Source organism: Aythya ferina (assembly GCF_964211825.1).
Source record: "Aythya ferina genome assembly, chromosome: 10".
NCBI lineage: Eukaryota > Metazoa > Chordata > Aves > Anseriformes > Anatidae > Aythya > Aythya ferina.
Genome location: NC_140306.1, coordinates 6,164,751 through 6,184,764, shown reverse-complemented (window position 1 = coordinate 6,184,764; position 20,014 = coordinate 6,164,751). Strand labels below are relative to the sequence as shown.

The 20,014-nt window shown below is 46.8% G+C and overlaps 1 protein-coding gene across 2 annotated transcripts in view; it reads right to left on the bottom strand.

The window, feature by feature from the left end:
• Positions 1-20,014, bottom strand: part of LRIG1 (leucine rich repeats and immunoglobulin like domains 1) — an 86,638-nt gene that overhangs the window by 43,290 nt on the left and 23,334 nt on the right. For both annotated transcript variants that reach the window (XM_084530755.1, XM_084530754.1), the window contains exons 2-3: positions 11,881-11,952; positions 7,186-7,260 (exon numbers count right to left, since the gene is read on the bottom strand). In XM_084530755.1, coding sequence (XP_084386881.1) covers positions 7,186-7,260; positions 11,881-11,952 — 147 coding nt within the window. The remainder of the gene's footprint in view (positions 1-7,185; positions 7,261-11,880; positions 11,953-20,014) is intronic.

Sequence of the window (20,014 nt, the reverse complement as noted above, 5' to 3'; positions counted from 1 at the left end):
GCACCAGAGGATGCTTTATGTTCACCAGTTACATCTGCCCTGGGGCAATGCCCCATCTTTTGGCTATTTTTTAGGATATAATGAATATATGGAACATGCACTTAAGATCCCGTTCCCATATTCCAACTCCTAACACCTTGTGCTCCGTCCCAAAGGACCATTTGGGTCATCCATCCCCTTCCTGCAGAACAAATCCTCACCCAGCACAGCCAGCTAAGCAGCACACAGACAATTCTCCATCTGCAGGAGAAGCTGCCACGGCTGCACATGAGAGTTAAGCTCACTAGTGAAGACAAAATAAAGTAGCCTCAAGGGGTAACTGCTATTCCAAGAGCTGCCACCAACTTTCACTATCTTTTTCCTCTGGCTAATGTTCCCACTGCTCTGTATCTGCACAGACTGCGTTCTGATGATCTTTTATCGAGTCTGAGGACCGCGTGTTTCATTTCTGCTGCTTTTCTAGCAGAAGTGATTACTCATTTCCCTGGAATAGCCTCAGATCCTTCGCTGTTTCCATGTGCTCACATTGTATGTGAAAGCTTGCAGAGGAGATGCAAATGATTAGAACAGTTCCAAGAGCCCAAACAAGAAGTCAAAACAGTGTCTCTCCTGGTGCATGGGAGCACGTGATTAATGAGAATTTCCTCCACTGGGAAAGGCTCTTGCAGTCTTTGGCCTCAAAATCCAGCGGACTTTACACACCAGAGCCTTGCCATGAACTCTGAGCAAAGCAAACACGCGAGGTAGGTTTACGAGTATCTTATGCCTGCGTGTTGCTTGCACCCTGAACATCCTGCCTGTCGCATTCTTTCTGTTCACCTCTCCACATCGATATGGTCATACTTGAAAACAGCAGCTGGGCAGCACAGCCCAAAACCTCGGGATGAAGTCTCCCTCCAGCCTCTGAGAGCTGCCTGAATAAACACTGGAGAACTGGTCCCTGCAGACATTACACCGACTGAAAACTGAAGCAAGCAGAGGCTGGGGGGCTCCAGGAGCGTGAGCTATGTCTGCTCCCACTGCTGGATCTCGATCTGCATACACCACCTTGCCTTACTTACCAGGGAAAGCTTTCTGTGTGCGAGAGACCGTGTGTCAGGGCAGGCAGCAAGGTTTTCTGGGCTGCCCGAGCCCTGTCCTGCACACAGGCAGAGCCTGCTGACATCAACTGGACCCCGCACACGGCTGCGTCTGACTCATCTGCAGTTTGTGCTTATGAGTACAAAACCACTTGCTGCGACCCAGATGGAATTAACAGAGTATTCTCCTTATTTCGAATTCTTAGATCATCCTTTTCTTACTCCAGCAAAGATGACTTGCAGACTAAGTCTCCTGGGGGTCACGGCAGTTGTTGTGTTTGTACAGCAATTAGCACAGCAGGATCCCAGGCCACAACCGGGCTCAGGCTGCATCTATACGGCTGCGTTTGCTCCGGCCTCAATTCCTCACTTCAGCCCAAACCTTCCAATTTTCAACACCACCTACACTGACGCTTACATGCGAGAGACCTCACATTTCGTGTATGGACCAGCTCAGACCTGAGCTGTACTCTATAAACAGAATTGATGCTGCAGTTTCAAGCCCTTTTCTATAAGGGCTACCTTGAGCAGTCAGGAACCGAAGCAGCAGTCAGGAATTGAAGCAGCAGTCAGGAATTGAAGCAGCAGTTCTCCTGGTACTCAGCCAAGTCTTCGCTATCTAACTTGAAAACCAAAATCACACTTGGCTCTGATGGGGGGAGTGCAGTGACCGAGCACCATTTCAGCTAACGGAGCAGGACACTCTTGTCTTGGATGAAAGCAAAACAGCAGCTCAGGGAGTCTAATGGACCACAGGGGTCTTCAGAAAGGCTCTGCAAACCCCAGACAACATCAGAGAAGCAGCATAACAGCATGAACCTAACAGTTGCTTCCCCAGGCATTCTCTAAGAAAACAAAAGTCAACAGCTCCAGGAGGAAGATCAGCTAAGTGTATGGTCCCAATTTTGCCACGTTAGGGATCCCCATGGCTCGTCAACTCATCCGGTACGAAGTGCGAACGAGATGCAATGAAAATTAAAGCTAAAGTCAAGCAAAAAAAGGCTCATGTTAGAAGTTTAACTAATTCAACCAAGAAGTACAGTGAAATCCCAACACTTCAGACAAAAAGCTCTTACAAACTGTGCGGTACAAGCAGAAACACTGCTCCTGATCCAGGAATTACTGCTCTTTGGCCGGGCATCCAGAAGGAACACAACGCGGCGCCCCCCAACACCCCCCCAGTCCCTTCCAGCACACCTCGCACGTTCCCTGCCGCTCCCAGATCCCAACTCTCCACGTATTTAGTTCTCAGTTTTACGTGATCTATTTTGCCTGTGGCACAGTAGATCATTTACCCTTCTCCTATTAGCCCTCTCTGTTTAATTACAGTTTAATGTGAATTGATCTTTACATTAATGAGCCTGTAAGGAAGATTGATTTTCTTCAAGAGACTTTTATGCTCAGTTTGGCAGCAGAGTGGTCCTATTGATTTCGCTTTCCCCAGTAAATAGGCACAGAGCGTTGCTGCATCCTCTGTGAATCAGCTAATCCTATTTCACACTCTTTTGCTCCAAAAAAAAATCCTTGCTCCAAGTTCCCTGTTATCTGTGTTTATTCACAGCGAGATCATGGGGCCGGCGCACCTCAGACAGCTTTGGCTGTTGCTTACACGCAGCGACTGCCGTGGGTCACCATCCCTTTTGTTCCTAAATGGTTGGGGGCTTAAAAGACTTGCAGTGAAAGAAACTAAAGTTATTTTTAAGTGTTTAATCTGTTAACTTCCTTAATTCCTCACCAGCCAATTCCTCGCTGTTTACCACGCTTGCTCGGATCTGCCCCCATCGCCCCCTGAAGCCGCCCCAAAAGCCCTCCAGCCCTGATCACGGCTCAGCTCCTCCTCTCGTCCTCCACACGATCAAGGTTAGAGGCTCTCCACTCAAGCTGGCCGGGAAGTTGAAGACAATAATTAGATTCAGATCTGCTTTAAAGAAATGATTTCATCCATCCTCTTCTCCCCCCCCCAAATCAGGTCACAGCTTGAGAAAAGTCCTCTCAAGAGCCTACAGAGTTAATACACTTGAGCTGCAGCAGAACATTTGGAAGGGAAATCCTCAGCCAAGTGCATGTCAGTGAAAACATCCTGCCATCAACTCCCAAACGTCCAAGTCTAGGAACTGTAGCTAAATTACAAATGCTGTGGGAATTTCAGGCAAGATTCTCCTCTCAGCTACTCCGATGTAATTTCGGAATGAATCCAGATTCACAGTCTCTCCCCCTCCCAGCTGAATTTCCTGGCTTTTGTTTGTACTAACAGATGTTTGCATTTAATGTCTGTCTTTATTTGGTAACCAGTACATAGATTATTTTTCCCTCCTGTTCTATTAAAAGCCTTATCAAGTCCCTTATGTTTGCTCTCGTTGAGATGAACGACTTTGGCAGTATTTTCAACATGCGAGGCAAACTGACTCTTCAAGGAATAATTAAGCCGAATTAAACTTCATGGCAGTACGTTAAGGCATAGCATGTTTGATGCATATGTTATCCTTGCATCCATCTGCAGCCCGAAACATCCAAAGGTTTGCAGTGAGGCTTGAGAATGCTCTCCCCTACAGATTCCCACATGCTTGCATATGCATAACCAGCCCACGGTCCACAACACGAGGTCAAGCAAATCTGGAGGTACAGGGATCCCTAAAACAGGTAATGCAAAGAGACCAAGCTCGTTGAAAAAAACTTAAATTTGAGTTTGGCAGCATGCAGATTTCTTTCTCCCAGCATCAAGAGGACTGAAAGTCTCTTCCCCAGCTTAGGAAGAGCTGGAAAAGAAGCAACTCATTCACAAGGACCGTTTTGAGTGACAAATACACAACCACTGCTTTTATAATACATTCACAGCCCTTTGGAAATACTTAACCACATGCAATATACAAAACCTACTTCAGAGGTTTGTGAGGTAAACACACTTCACACATTTATAAACACTGAAAAAAAAAAAGGAAACGTATTTATTTTTCTTTAGCAGTAAGAATACACTGTAACACTATATACTCAAACATAAACCAATTGCTCAGTACACAGTCCTCATTATGAGTCTTCACCCTGGGTTTGGTTTGGCAACCTCCCCAATTATTACTTCATGGATGTGAAGGCCAGAAAGAACCAGTATGATCATATAATCCGATTCCTTACATCACACCAGGCCAGAGAACTTTCCCCAATGCTTTGCGTACCGAGCCCATTAACCTGGAGTTGAACCAAAGGGCCATCTTTTAGGAAGCCATCCAATTGATTTAAAGACTCTCAGAGATGGAGAAAGCCTCACTTCCTCAGCAAATCATTCCGATGCAAGTTAGTCAGCAACATCAATTAAAGCAGGTATTTTAAAACACCTTTCAGATTCTTACCTCTGATAAAAAATAAAAGGAAACGCAGGGGTAAAAAAAAGCATGGCATTCTCTGAAATAAGCTAAACAAGAGATCCTTCTTGCTAAGGTATGACAGCAGCATTACAAATCCCACTATCAGAGTTATTTATGGGTAGCAGCTGAGGAAAGCAATACAGATTTCTGGAAAGTGATACTGAGCAGGTCTGTTTAGAGTACCGTCCTTTTATCATTTGGCTTTGTACCTTCCCCTTCCTTCTGTACCACTCTGAAATTTTAGGAGACGTAAATCTGCTGCCTTCCACCAGTCAGTGTTACTCCTTTCCAACCACTTATTTCATTTCAGGAATAAAAAGGCAAAGCTCTAACAATTTGGTCCTTTGCCAAAGGCTAAATTAATAGCAAAAATAACAACAGGGGCTTGTGAAAATTAGATCATTTATAGACTTCGTGAGAAAGAAAAGGCGTTTTGAAGGGCCTAAAAACTATATCCTGGATGGCAAATTGTATGCGAGCTTTCCATCCATAAATCAGGTCTCTGAAATTTTGGAATCCCAGCACATGAGCTGAGCCATTGCACACTGGGTTATGCAGCAATTCGGTGAGCTCAGCTCAAGTGGCAAGCAGATGGCCTCATGTCAGGGGACGGTGCCTCAACAAGGGACCCTGCTTGGAGGGAGTTACTGCACGGCGCTGCAGCCAGCAGCCCCCAGATCACGAACGCAGGCTTCACATGCGGTCACACGAGCACGGAGAGGCTGCGGCAGGAGGCAGGAATCAAACAAGTTGGTTTCACACCAACTGCATGCGACACATTCGACAGGTCTGATAACTGCTGAGACACAAGCCACCCCTCCACCCAGGAGGTGGGGTGGTTACGTACCAATTAAACTGAAAGACACTCGCTAGATTCAGCGCTGCTGATAGCACGGGAATACTTTGGCTCTTTGTAAGCTCTGTAGGAACATACCATGCCCAAGAACCAGATCAAAGGCATCATATCTCAAATGAAAGCAAAACTTGCTTCATGCCAGGAGAGAGAGATGGATGCCAACTTTAAGCTCAGATCCTTAAACTGAATTAAGGGAATGAAGGAGTTCTTCTGCTTTGCATATTTTAACACTGCCTAATGGAAAAGCAGGAATGGTGCCAATTCATTTCAGTCAATTCTGTCCTTGATTTAAGTAATAGGAATGTACTTCTAGCCAACTGATCAAGGTTATCTTGGAGTAATTCAGAGCCTTTCAAGTCATGAGGGCACACTGGCACTTTCCACTATGAGGAGGTGCCCAACCACTGCAGCTACAAAGGGGCAGGACACTTGCCTGCAGCTGGATGCTTCAAGGCCATGCACAATGGAAGACATCACTCGAACTGCTCAGGCTCTTTGCAGGATGCCGTATTAGCTATAAGCACTTCCCCTTCCCAGGAACTTGGGAGGTATCACGCATACCTCAGCAAAATTCCTTCTTGGTGTGCATTACAAGCAGACACATGCAAAAATAATTTTAGAAATCCACACTCTTAAGGTACTAAGAAGTCTGATACTATGTCTTTATTCCCTTCGGCAGTGTCCCCAACCTGAGATCCTTGGTGGCAGATGTACAAGGGTTCTCAGGTGTCTAACACTTCTGCAGGCACCTACACTACTGAAGTTAGCAACTTCAAAGTTTCTGCAGACCTAGCCTTGCAATCACCAATCACTCTCTCTCTCAAAGAAAAAAAGTTGAAAGAGACCATAAAAATGGGTCTGGAATAAGTTCCCTGAAAGATTAAGACATGAATACTCTCTGGCTTTAAGAGAAAAGAAATAACCAGAACAGCGCCAGAAGAAAAAAAGAAAAATCAATAAAGAAAAGGTAAAATTATATACTCCTTTAACAGTACAAGTATGAGACAATGGTTGAAATCCAAAGTCAGACAACGAAGAATAACAAAATATTTTTACTCAGTACGTGACTAACCTGTGGAATTCAGTGACAAAAGTTACCACTGACTATAAGTTTTCAATGGTTAGGCAAGGGATGAAGTGTTAGTGAGACAAACGAGTACAATCACAAAAATAACAAAACCATTAAAGAGTTTCTGCCTTCCTCCATCAGCAGGAATGCAACAATGACAATGTGCAACTTCAATGTGCATTTCTGCTAGGAGCATCTTATTCTGTAACTATTTCCATGGCTGCCCATCCTGACATTTCCACAGGCTGTGTGGAAGCACTGCCCACCGTATTTATCTGCGACAGAACACAATCCAATGGACCCTTCATATTAATCACAGCTATAATCATTTTTCATTGGGGTTCTGCTGACATGCAGGCCAAAAGGTGATATTTCAAATCAATTAAAATTTGCTAAATCCCGGACAGCTCCACTCCAGCCAGATGCAGAAACCCAGACTGGCACCGAAGTGACTTTTAAAACTCTAGAGACATTTACACAGACTTGGCTGTGCTGACAGACGGACATTATGGCTGCCTACTTTGGATCACTCCATAAAATTAAGTATCAGAGAAATGATCTGCACTAGAGTTTGCAGATTTCTAATCAGCCTGCAAGCATTATCTTGTGCCCTGCGCGTACACGCTGTATTAGAACAGCACGTTTATCATACACAATCTCACAAATCTCAACTCCAGATGTTTCTTAATTAAGGTATCAAGCCTGATAGCGAAATCTGAAGAGCTAGCAGAAGTGGGTGTGACACGAAACTCTGAGTAGCAGTTACATCCACCCCACAAACAGCAGCAGAAAGACAAAAGTAATGAGGCCACAGCAACTCACAGGTGGAGGGCACGGACACTGGAAGATGCAGGTCCCAGGGAGGGAATGGTGGTCAGCTCGTTATTGTTCAGTCTCCTGCAACAAGAAGAAATTAATTGTTTAAGCGAGAAGCCTACAAGGAGGTGTGCATGAGCTGGGCATCTGTCTTCACTGACCCACCGGGAACACCAGCTTTTTGGCAGAGGTCTCCATCTCAAGGGGTTTATCTGCATCTGAGTTTCACATCTTCATTCCAACTCTTTAATAACTAAATGAGAGCTTCCACAACCGTTCCCACAACACCTTCTTTAACCAAGCCAGACTTTGCATCCCCTCCCACCACCAACTCCATGCCCGGCCAGGCCGCGGGGGTGACATGGCGGCCCTCAGGCCGCACCGCCTCCTCCCTGCGCCAGGCCTGGCTCTGGAAATCCCACAAGGAGCAGCCCCACAGAACTGGCCACAAACATGCAAAAACTGGCACTGGGCACCAAAAGGCCACCAAACCCAGGTGACCTGCTCCAGCCAGCCCCCAGCGGCCCCACAGGACTAATAGCAATTGCAGACTGGCCCCACTCCTGGAAACGTGGTTACGAAAATGTCCCCCCTCAATGGCCTAATGTTTGAAGTGTTTTTCTGACTGAAAACAGATCCTCGCCATGTGACCGGCTCTTCCTTGGTTTAAAGAGCCCTTGTTTGTACGGTGAATTAGTCAATTAATTACTGTAACAGTTGCTTGTCTGGCTGCTTGAAAATTACCTAATTTCTTAGCCATCCTGCTGCCCCCCCACCTCCACATGCTGAATCCATTAAACCCAAGCCCCTGCGAGGCCGAGCCGGGCAGGGTGGCAGCTCCCCGGGCCCCCAGCTGTGCTGATCAGCAGGGCCTTGCCATGTCTCTGCCCTCTGCTTCTCTTAAAACTATTCCCTTCCCCTCCACAGGCGAGGCTCAAAAGCACCCCGACACTCGCAGGCCATGCTCCCCAGCCACCCCTTCCCAGGAAATCCTGAAAAATCACATCCAGATGCATCCAAACACAAAGCAAGAGCGGAGGAATGTGGTGCAGCTGAGGGGTGCTAAACCCCGGGCATGAGTTGGGGCAATCCTAAATTCTGGTCTTGTTTGGGGATATTTTTTTGGCACTTGAAAAATATCTTTGGCGGGTGGGAGAGGGCAGTGATGCATCTATGGCAGAACTTCCTCCTGACTCCTCCGAGAGCAGGAGCTGTATTTGATTTCATGAGCAGTTCCAGGTAGTGCTGGGATAAAAGCTTTTCTCAGCCTCAGCTCTGCCTCTGACATTATAACCCTACCTTAAAACATAAGGGAAAAGAGCTGGAGGCACTGCAATACAGCAAGGAGCTCTACTTTGCAACTAAAAGCTCATTGTTACTGATACCACAGAAAGGTCTAGAGCTTTCGACAGTGCAAAGCAGGCTGGAAAAAGCATTGAGATGCATATTTTACATTAACATCCAGCCCGGCATCTTCTTTCTGAAAGCCACACATGGGGAAGGAGAACTGGGCCCACAGCCCAAGGCTCCACAGCCTGGGCCAGCTCTGGTTGTGCAGCTCTAACACCAACCAGTGTCTAACAAGTGTCCAAACCCTCCTCTGACGTAAGTGTGATCTTTCAACTATCAGTGTCCTATCAGGTCTTTCTTGGTTAAACAGTGCAGTCAGAAAGCAGCTCTCCCACCTCATTTTCTCTTGGCTTACAGTCACCAGTTGCTGATGCAGAGGAGACAGCCAAGCTCTGAATTTCTCTGGGATTTCCCTTTCCTCCTTCCCCTTCCCCCATGGAAGAGCAACAAAATAGTAAAAACAAAGAACAGAACAACCAAGCTCAACAAAATGAAACGTTCTCCTTTCTCCTTTGAGGACACAAACCTGCTGCCCCTGAACGGCAAGGGAAGGCAGGAGGGGACCACCTGTATAAAATATTTAGCCCGGTTGCCAGACTGGTGTCAGGCTGAAATGGAGCCTGCTCAAAAATAGCACAGCTCTCCAGAGCTTTCAGTGAAAGGCACTTTAGAAAATAAAAGGTGAGTTGTTTGTAGAGGAATTTTAGCACAGTTACTACCTCTTTGTTACAAAATGAGATTGGAAAACCTGAGAGCCCTGTAACCATCACTCTCATGGATCCCATATGACCTGAGAAAAGCCCACAAAGGACAAAAGGGCTGCCCCACAGTAACATCCCCCTCCTATAATTGCAGCCAAGGCACAAGATTGGGGCGTCTTTAAAAGGGAACCATGGAAGGGACACGGGAGAAACTACAGGTGTCCTGAATGAGGGAGGTAACATCCTGCTGAAGCCTCTTCTACCTGAGCTTTCACCAGCACACAGCTACGTATTCCTGAGTATATGGGATCCTGGGGTTTGTATCACTTTGAGCTACTGAATTGCCTCCTGCACAAAGTGAGAGTTCAAGGAAAAAAAAAAAAAGCTTCTAAAAACGATCAAAAAAGCCAGTTGCCTATGTACTATTTGCTTTATTACAATCTTAGCAAAGCAAAACAGTGCATGCAAGATAAGCTCTGAGCTTTAGATCTCCATTTTCCCCTGAATTTTGTGAAAATGTCTGCAAACAAAAAGTTTCCAAAATATATGGCACTAATTATTCACACGCACGCAGAGCTTTGAGCCCCATCTGTAACGCTTAGGAATCAGAGGCTCCATGTTTGAAGCATCATGGGAGGTTTCAGCTCTTATCAATGCATCTATTATTTGGGGCAATCTCATTCCCTGAGGGTGACTTGGTTTGCCCAGCACAGCGCGCACAGCAAAACACTGACTTGCTCTCAAGACATGCCACAGCATGATGCTTATTTCATGAATGTTTGTAAAGTGCTTAAAAACTCAGAAAGAGATGCTCTGGAAGTACAGATGTGGTTCTCTTTGTGAAACGCAGTTTATTTCAGTGGTCTGTGGTTTAGCTGTTATTCAAAAGCAACCAAGATTGGTAGATAGGGCTTTTAATAGAGCTTCTCCCTCACACTTTCCAGAGCTTGCCTTCCAGGCTTTGCTCCAGACCTCTGCCTCCCTTTCTGTCTCCCATCTGACTGCTCCCTCTCCCTCCTATCCACTTATCCACTGCCTCCCTTTTCCCTTACCCTGCCTCTCTAACAGCAAGCTGCTGTTATCCGCACCACCACTCCTCAGGCTGCATTGCCTACCTCCCCCAAACCCTGACGTTTTGCATGTTCAGTGCAGAGCCCACCCTGCCCTCAGTGCGTGCAGCACTTTGTGCACGGGGGCTCCCTACCAGAAGCCATACAAATCTCCCGGCTTCGTGCTCCCAGTCACACACCTGCAGGCACTTCCACAAATAAAAGCTATTGCTAAGCCACAATCATGTTAGGATAATTCGAAAGTCTCATGGGATCAGGGCTGTGATTCTATTCTCTAAGCACAGAGCAATTTAAGGCTTTCCGCAGTTTAAAGAAGACAGGTCCCATAGGCAACAGTTTGCTCACCTCCATCACTTTCTTTTCCCTCCCCTCCTGCTCTCTGCGGCAATCACAACGAGCTGAACCCGAGCACTGCGCTCACTCCCCATGCATATTCCTCATTTTGTCACGATCCCCAGCAAGTCCCTGCTGTTTGTTTAAGCAGGGGAGCCACGCGCAATCAGGCAGGTGGAGATCCATTGCATTAATCCCCACAGTCCAATCCGGCAGGCATTAGGCAGGCAGAGCTCCCACTGCTGCAGACTGCTTTGCCTATTTAAGGATCACAGGATCTGGCCCCTCCGCAAGCCCCAGAGCCAACACTTAATGAAAACAGACAAAGGACAAGAGAAAATGAACGATATACACAGAGCACAGCATTGTTTCTGAAAGGAAATGTTTTTTCAGTTTCCCATGAGGCATCAGTAGCTCTTCAAACACAGCCCAAACCTCAAGTATGCCAGCAATTCAACATTCAAATGAGAGCTCATTACCTCAACCCACCGCTTACAATTTTAGTCACTTTCGTTTTTCAGAACCCAAAATCAGAGCTCCAGAAATTGCTGCAAATAGCTGACAAGTACAGCAGCCCTGTGAGCACAACTGCTGAGCATTTACGCAGGTCAGGAGGCAGGACACCCTGCCATTCATTCCCCAAGCAAGATTTCCTTCCACCAGCCAGGGGACCTGTTCCAGCCAGCCTTCACTGGCTCCTCTTCCCCCACCACAGCAGAAGACAGCTCTGCTGTTTTTAGGCTGTCCTAGCAGACTTCAGACAGAATTTGTCCTGGTTCCAAAAGGAATACAAATGTCTAAGAAAGGAGGAGACACAGTTAAGTGCTTTGTTATCCACTACACTACACCTTTGTTTCCTGGGAGATTTGGGTTAGGTTGGCATCAGATATCACAATCCAGGCTGTTCTGCCTTGCTTCAGGGTTATCCTTTCAGCAAGGAGCTTTGTGTGTATGTACAGGTGTGTTAGCTGAACTGCTCCCTCAGAGCATTGCACAAGACAGAGAGAAGCAAACACCAATGATTTCCAATAACAGCTACGCTGCTTTAATTGGTTGTTGTGTTTGTTAATTGATTAGTTTTTAAAAAGCAGCACAGGTACAATATGAAAAAACTCCACACCAAGCCAGATGTGCTCAGTCAAACTGGCTAAAGGCAGATATCATCTTGGGAAACTATATACAGTTTCCTGCAGTCCCACAAGCTGCCCTTGCAAAATAAAACTAAAGCCTTACACTTAAATACTTACACTTCCTGCAGGTTCAACAGCTCTGCAAAGGCAGAAGGATCAATCTCCGTCAACTTGTTGTAGCTCAGGTTTCTGTTAAAGTAAGAGAGAACAGGATGAGCATCGCGCAGCCACTGTACTCAGCAAAACACACTCATCACAATTATTCTGGATTGCACTGGGAATTGGTAGGTTGTGGGGTTTTTTATTTTAAGAGTACTTAAACACAGTAGGGCAGCACTTTTCTGCTGAATATGAGTTACTTTAGTTCTGTGATCAGAATGTGATTTAGCTTGCCCTAAGCTTTATGCTCTTTTGCATTAGTGTGGTGTTAATTTGTCTTTATATTAGGCAATTACTTTATCATCCTTCTATTGGTTATTCACAACCACACAACTAATTACAGATGAATAGGATATTTCCTGACTGATTGAAGTCTGAACTGAAACAATCAAAAAAAGCTTATCCGAAGTATTTTATAGCTATCATTACAGAGGGTGTTTTTATGTACCACCGTGTTATCACATACAAACAAAACACACATATAGGTAGGTACGCTTCCTATGTGTCAACATAAATATATTTTACATTTTCTAACAAGCTGTCATTAGTATGCCACTCAATGTCATCAGCATCAGTGATAACAGCTTTCAGCTGGTCACTGTACTACAGGTTTTGTACCTCAACACCTCCAACCCACGAACTACAGACAGCCCACGTCTAAATCAGGTTATAGCACCTTGCTGAGGCACAGGTTGTATTATCTGGAAACAACCTGATGGGAGAGCAGCTATATAACAGGCTTCTGGAAAAAAACGCACTGCAAGGATGGCTGGGGAGAGCTGAACTGACAAAATAATGCTAGAAGTGGCAAGAAAGCAACACCAAAAGCAAGACCTTTGCTGTGCTCTGCGGCAACAGCCAAGTGCCCTGTAAGAGGCACCCTGTCAGCACACCACACACAGGTCAAACCTGCACTTGGGGACTTACCAGAGAGCACAGATCAATTAAGACCAAGTGACTAATGATGCGGAAATTAACAAGTGTCCTAATTAATGTGATGTATGCAGTGTTGGCATGTTACCGTGAGTGTGTAATCTAAAGAGGGAGGAGGCAAATTGATGGGCGGTAGCAAGGAAAGCAACCGCAAGGAGTTGCGAGGAAATTGTGAGGGGGACCTTCTTTAATTTCATCCTGCTCCACACCCTGCTCTAGGATATTATCCTGGGTAAAACTCAACCCTCCTGTCTCCTCTGCAGGGAGGTTACACCCTCTTATTGCACCTCTGAACACGACCCAAAAGATTCATGGCCTGATTTTAGATAAGCCCTCAAACATTCAGCTGCTTATTCAAACCACCGAGCCAGTCTGACTGGAAAACTGGCCAACCTTCCCCGGTTTGTGTATTTTCTCTGTTATAAAGCTGTGCCTGCAGTACCCAAAGCGGGCCTGGAGCTTGAACAGGCCCCAAGTCCACAGGGCCGCCGTGGTGGGCCTGAGGTGAGGAAAGAGGGCAGCTGCCATGGCGCAGGGGCCTCCTGCCCGATGTGCTCCATTGCACCCCAAGGAGGAAAATTCAGGCCTACAGCAACGCAAAGAGGAATTCAGGCCCACAGCGACACTTGCAAGCGCCAAGACTTGAAAGATCACCAACTTTGTGTGCTTAGCAGGAAGTGATAAATGCCTCTTTCGAGCTAAAAAGCAGTTATTGATCACCTGCCCTTCTACAACTCGTTTTATGGGAAGTCCTCGAAGCATTCCCCTTCACACGGTAGTTCTCTGCATGAGCTGTTCCCCATCACTTCAGAAATACCTTGCATCTTACCCAAAATGTACCATTTTTTTGGCCAGTATTTGCTGTGAAAGAAAGCTCTAGAAATCACCAGTGCAGGATTCCTTTAGCAGAAACTAGGCCTAAAGCAACATAGGAGTGTAAAACCTAACCAAGCATCTAGTTTTAAAATATGCTGTCCTATGAGCCCCTACCGTCTTTTAAAACACTCAAGAGACCTTTAAATCAATACCAGCCTACAGCAGATATCCATTTCACTATGAACTCAAAGGCATTTGTCTAAATAAAAGTCAAACTGCAGTTTAAACTCGGAGCGCGTTTGAAAGCCAAGTCCGTATTCATAGCACAATTACGAATTAAAGTGCAATTTGCCCACAGATTACATTACTACTATTTTTTTTAAACCACATAGCAAAATCAGGTTGGAGCTTGTCCTGTCTGATATACAGGCGAAAAAAGAAAATATAACAGGTAATGTCCTATAGGCTCAACACAGTAGGAATTAAGCAGACACAGAAATATTAGCGACATATAGCAAGGGAGAAAATGCAGCCATGGTGCTAGCCTGAATCCATCTGTTTTAATGTATTTCTATGCCTTCTATTGCTGCAAATCTTTGCATTTTTTAAGGGAAAATATTTATCCTCAAAACACTCCCCCACAATAAGCTCAGAGGCTATTTCACAACCCAAGCACTGAGGATCACAGGCACCAAACTGATCAGCTGCACACTTGTCAAAGGGAACAGATCCCGGGCTTAGCCCATGCTCAAACACTGAGTGATGCTGACATGACCTTCAAAAGCTCAAAAGTGAAAAAAACAAAAGTCTTAGCAGATTAAAGGATTTCATGGCCATGGTCTAACATCTTCCAAAGCAACTTTCTGATTATTGTTGTTGCTATTTGAGAAGTTTGAACATCAAAGCCATTGCACAAGCAGCTTTTCAGAGAGCACAGCAGTATTTTGCCTGCTCCAACAGACTCTCCAGTGCTTGCTACAGAAATACAGGTGAAGTCCACCTTGTATGCCCAAATCTTCAGTTTGCCTCATGCTACGCACTCCAATTTCTATCTTTCCTCACAAAACGTAGAATATGCCATTCAAAAAGTCAGTGGGGAAAATGAAACACAGAAATAGTGTCAGTGCAAAATAAACAGGAGAATTGAAAATAGAAACACCAAGATAAACAGTTTACTCCATTTCTGAGACTTGCTGTATTTTAACTCGCATTAAAATGCCCAGCAATTTGTCGCCTGCAGCATTAGCAAGCAAGGGACGTGTTTCCCAGAACCCAGATCCCCTCACTAGACAGTATTTGGAATGCCAGCCACAGCATGCAAATTGGAGAAAGAATTAACGTGCTCTGATAGATAGATCATTGGGACCAGGAGTCAGGAAACCTCAGTCTGCTCCTGGCTCTCTTAATCTCCTGCTGTGTGACCGGGTCATGTCACATCACCTCTCCAGAGCTTTTGTTTCCACAGTCACCCTTTGTCTGTCTTGTCTATTTAGACTGTAAATAAAATTGAGGTAGGTATTGTCTCGGTTCGCCCGATGCTGATGAAATGAGGGCTCAGTCTTGGTTGGGTTCCAGTAATGCAAATACAGAAGGGAACTCAAAACTTGAGGTCATGGGTGCACGCGGCGCTCCCCCAGCGCAAAGCACGGGTCCCAAATGCGTGGCAGCGCACGGAGCACCGCAGGGGCTGTAACGTGCCCACCAGATCAGCTTCTGCACACCAAGCAGCCCAACAGCACAGGCTGGATGGCGATGCTGAGCTTGGGGCATGGCTGTGCCATCATTGGAAATGGTCACACTTCTGCTCTGCTATAGCACTGAGCGTGTTCCTTCTTATGCAGCCCCCAGTCTGACAGATACTCCACTACTGCTACTACTCCCACTACGTGCAGTAGTGCAACAGCTCTCATTGAGCAAATCTCTGCCATCAGTGTTTTAGTGTCTTCTTCAAAGAGCCTTGGAAACCCAGAGCCTACTTCTATCCCAGAGCAGGGCTCTCCTGAACCAGATGGGCATCGCTTTGAAGCTACCAGCTCGAATGGTTCCTAGTGGTCAGCTTGTTTCCCTCCCCCCAGTTTGAATAGAAGCTGGTGTAATGTTGTGGTTTTTAATTAAGGCATATTTTGATTTAATGGCATGAGAAGTGTTTGCACTTATTTACCCATTACATGCACCAAGTATTCCTTGTATTGGCTAATCCCAGACTGTAGGGTTTTTCCCCCTCTTGTCACTTCCCTAAGATGCCCCTGATGAGGAACCAAGAGCATGTTAAATCAATATGGGAAGGGCCCTCTGCCACCTGTTTTACCCATTCCAGTCTCTAATTAAATAAGAAAGTAGTGTTTGTCTTTATTTGGCATTATGAAAATGGCACTGTGGATCACTGAGCATGGCAGAGACTCAAAGGAAAGCCTTGTTAAGTAACCAGGTACAGGGCCTGCCTTTACAACACTTTCCAAAAGTCATAGCACTGCCACAGAGCAAGCCGTGCTTGCCAAGGAGGGGATCAGCCAGCTCTCTGCCCCACGAGATGCCGATCCTGGCCCTCCAAGCAGTGTTCAGGGTACACGGGGAATTCATGGACAAGTTTTGGCTCTGTGTTGGGAACTTGGCCAGCCTTGGAGATCAGAGGTGTGTGGCTGGCTCGCCAGACAAAGGACTCAGACTGGTGGCTCCTGGTCGCGGCTCACCCCGATGATGGCTGAGTTCTGCTCGGGGAGGTGGAGGCTTCCGAGCCGCACATCAAACCCCTCCATCTGTCAGCGGGGAAGATTGTGTCAAAAGCGTTTCTGCACCTTCTGATGACAGGCAGGGGGAGAAAGAGGAGGATGGCTCCAAGTTCTGCCCCTGCCAACCGCGGCTTTCATTAAACACTTTGTCAACCATTGTCATAACACAACTTTTCACTGCTCCTGCACAAAAGGGAGCCGAGGGCCCTGAACAATCGAGCCCTGCAATAGAAATTCCTCTGGCTAATCTGTCGAAAGATAGCTGCCTAGGCCGCAGCTCGCTGAATAGGCACCAGCCTCTTCCCACATGTTTGTGGAGGGCTTTACAGCCCCGGCGTGGAGGCCCCGTGCACACTTGATTGGGTATGAAAAGCATGGCAGCAGCTGAGTAAGCCTGGGGCCGGGGGAGCACATCGCCCATGCAGCAAGTATACAGCTGTGCACAGGAGAAAGCACGCTTGAATTTCCCTTTTAAACAAGGTTTTGACTCCCAGAGAGATGGCGGAGTCCTCATAAGCAGGGACACGCAAGGCTTAACGCTGAGGCACAAAGTGATCAAAGAGACTGCAAGGGTTCAGCCAGTTGTATGGCCTGTAAGGACAGAAAGGAGCAGCTTTAGGGTTTTTCTTCCCCCCTTCCATGCACATGACAAGCCCCAAACCCACTCGTTTGGGGCAAGAGCAGCTGAACAGCTACCGCAGCCATTGCCAGCTCCCACCGCCAGTCCTGCCTGCCCTTTGAATCCACCTGCTGAGCTGGTGGAAAACCACAGCTTCTGCACCCCTGGCTGGCTCATCACCCTCACCCCTGTCCCACTGCTCCCAAACTCAGCTCAGCAGGCCTGATTGCTTTTGCAGCAGGAGCCCTGGGAACATCCCAGCCGGCTGCTGCAGGGGCTTTGGAGAGGAGAGAGGGACCCTGGAGGAGCAGGGAAGGGTGAGCAGCCCTCATGTGGGCAAAAATCCCCCCATCACAGACAGATCCTGCCAGCAACTAAAGCTTTGCTTGTGCCCGAGCACAAATCAGCAGCAGATTAGCTTGGGTTGATAGCACACTCATATAAGGGGCTTTATGTGCAGAAGGGAGTCAACTTAAGGGCAACCCTCAAGCCATAATATGAGCTAATTTGACAGTGAAGACAAACTTTGAGAGGTCATCCAGACACCCAGAAAGCTGCAGCATGAATCACTCCCTCCCAGCCATGACTAACAATGCCGTCTGAAGGAAATTCCTGCAGCATGATTACCAAAGAATCAATACCACGCCGATCCCAGCAGATGCACGCAGACATTAATGCAAAGAATACTAATTAAAACCACATCACTGAGACCCATTGTATCAGTCTGCAGTTTAGTTTAACTTGCGGTTGAGATAGTTCCCTAATTCTTCCAGCCACCTCTGAATAACTTCAAATAACATCTTCAGCCCCTGCCTTTCCTCCTGCATGAAGTGCTGGGTAGCACCAAGCTGCAGCTGGGCTTTGTAAGGCTCCTACCAGGAAAATTCCCATTCTTATCCATCTCTTAGAAGGGCAGTGTCAGGTTATTTCAGGCCCTGCTCAGTTTATACAGATACGTTTTGACAAAACCTAGGATCCTATTTCTTCCTATGTTAATAACCTTAGCAAAACAAAAGAAGTTTGGCTTTGCTCGGAAGACCGTCTCCTCAAAACACCCCAGATGTTTTAATTTTTTCCCCAAAGAAAGAAGATCAGCTTCAACTTGCCCTGTATAAAGGCACATCAATGGCAGAGCGAGGACAGGGAGCAGCTGCCGGGACAGGGACAGGGCCAGCACCTTCCTCTCCCTGCAGCCAGCGGGGTCCCAAACCAGCAGAAGAGAGGGCACAGCACGTAGGAGGTGTGACAGCATTCTCAGCTCTCTCTGCTTCTGAAAAATAAAAGCAGCAGCCACTCTGCCTGCAGTGACTAAGGCTACAAAAGCTCCCGTTATGGCTGCATGTTCCTCAGCCCTCAACCAGACAGCCCAGTGAAAGGCAGCATTGTGCGCAGGGAAGCGGGGATGCTGCAAGGCTTCGGGCAGTGTTTAATTGCAGCAATTTTTCACCTTACTTGCTGCTGGGAAGCTGCACGGGCCGAAGGAGACAGGTTCTCTCCAAAACACGTTGAGCTATCAGCTGCAAGAATTGCCCCAAGGCAAAAAAAAAAAAAAAAAAAAAAAAAAAAAGAATAATCAAAGGGGCCAGGAGCATCTAAATAAAAACAAACGGATTTAATTTCACATAAAACAACCCCGGTTTGCCACCTGTGGCAGGTAAAGCAGTTGGAAGGAAAATCAGGATGTGGAAGTTCTTAACCCACAAGTAAACCCCACCCTTCATCTGCCCAGATCCCCATGGGGTTTGTTGGTTTTGTTTAATTAATCTGCTGCTTAGTCTCGAGAGAAAGACGTGTCTAAAACCCAAACTGGGGGTAAGCCCCTTGCTCCTCTCTACTGGGGGGCTGGAGGCCCTGCTCGGACACATGTGAACCCAGCAGCTCCCTCTTCCACCACCACATCTCCCAGGGAAAAATCGATAAAGGCCACGGCTCCTGCACGAGCATTTTCAATTAAGGATCCCCACTGTGTATTCAACATACTAACCCAATTTATCGAGGATTAACAGCTCTGTAATTTACTGTATGCCTACCTTACAGCAACTGCTAAGCCTCCATTAACTGACACTAACACACAAGAGCTGCATTGATAAATCAGCGCTAAGTGCTATTTACTGCTTCGGGTACTGCTGCTCCTGCAAAGCGAATATTTTCACCCAAAAGTTGTGCAGTTTTTCACCAGTACTTGCAGCAGATCAACCTCGAGCCTCCCGCTGCATGACCATGCAAAATCCAGCTGTGGGCTGCAGGTCGAGTGCAGATGGCAAAGAGATAACCCAGAAACTCCCCGAGCACTGCTCAGAAGTCTCCACAGTTCAAGAAAACATCCGAGGCCGCCAATCATTCAATGATATCCAATAACCTGTATTTTTAAGACACGTTTCCTACCAAAACACAGGATCGTAACGTGCTCTGAAACCACGTGAATCCCTCAAGAGCACAGCCACGTCCGTAAATGTTTTTGGTAAGCTCAGAAAAAGTTTTTCCAGCGCTCCACCACCACGGTTTGTCCATCAGAAGCGTTATTCAAACATCCCTGGGCACAGCTCTCGTGCTGCAAACAGCACCCTGGCTGCTGGGGAGGGCGAGCATCAAACCCATGCTGAATTTTGGTGTGCAGCCAGCGCTGCCTTTCCATGGAGCCCCTCATCCTGGTACCGCAGCCACCAGTGCCACCAAAAAGCCACCACGGCTGGCACGGAGCCTGTGCCCCAGCATGGTCAATGGTGAGTGGTGTGGGAGGGCTGTGACCTCCCCGCAGCGTGTGCCCGGCGCTTCGTTCCCTCGCCATTCTTCTTATTAATAGTTAATCAGGAAGGGCCAATCTCCCCCCAAAAAACACATTCGCTTGGAAGCGGCACAAAGGAATATTTGTGTGCTGGTTAAAACTAGTCAGGCAAAGAGTGAGGGGGGGAAAAAGCCTTAGAAAAACAGCGGGAAGGTTTCTACCGCAGCCCAAACCTCTCCGACGCTGCTTTTCATCGCCTCCCTCACACAG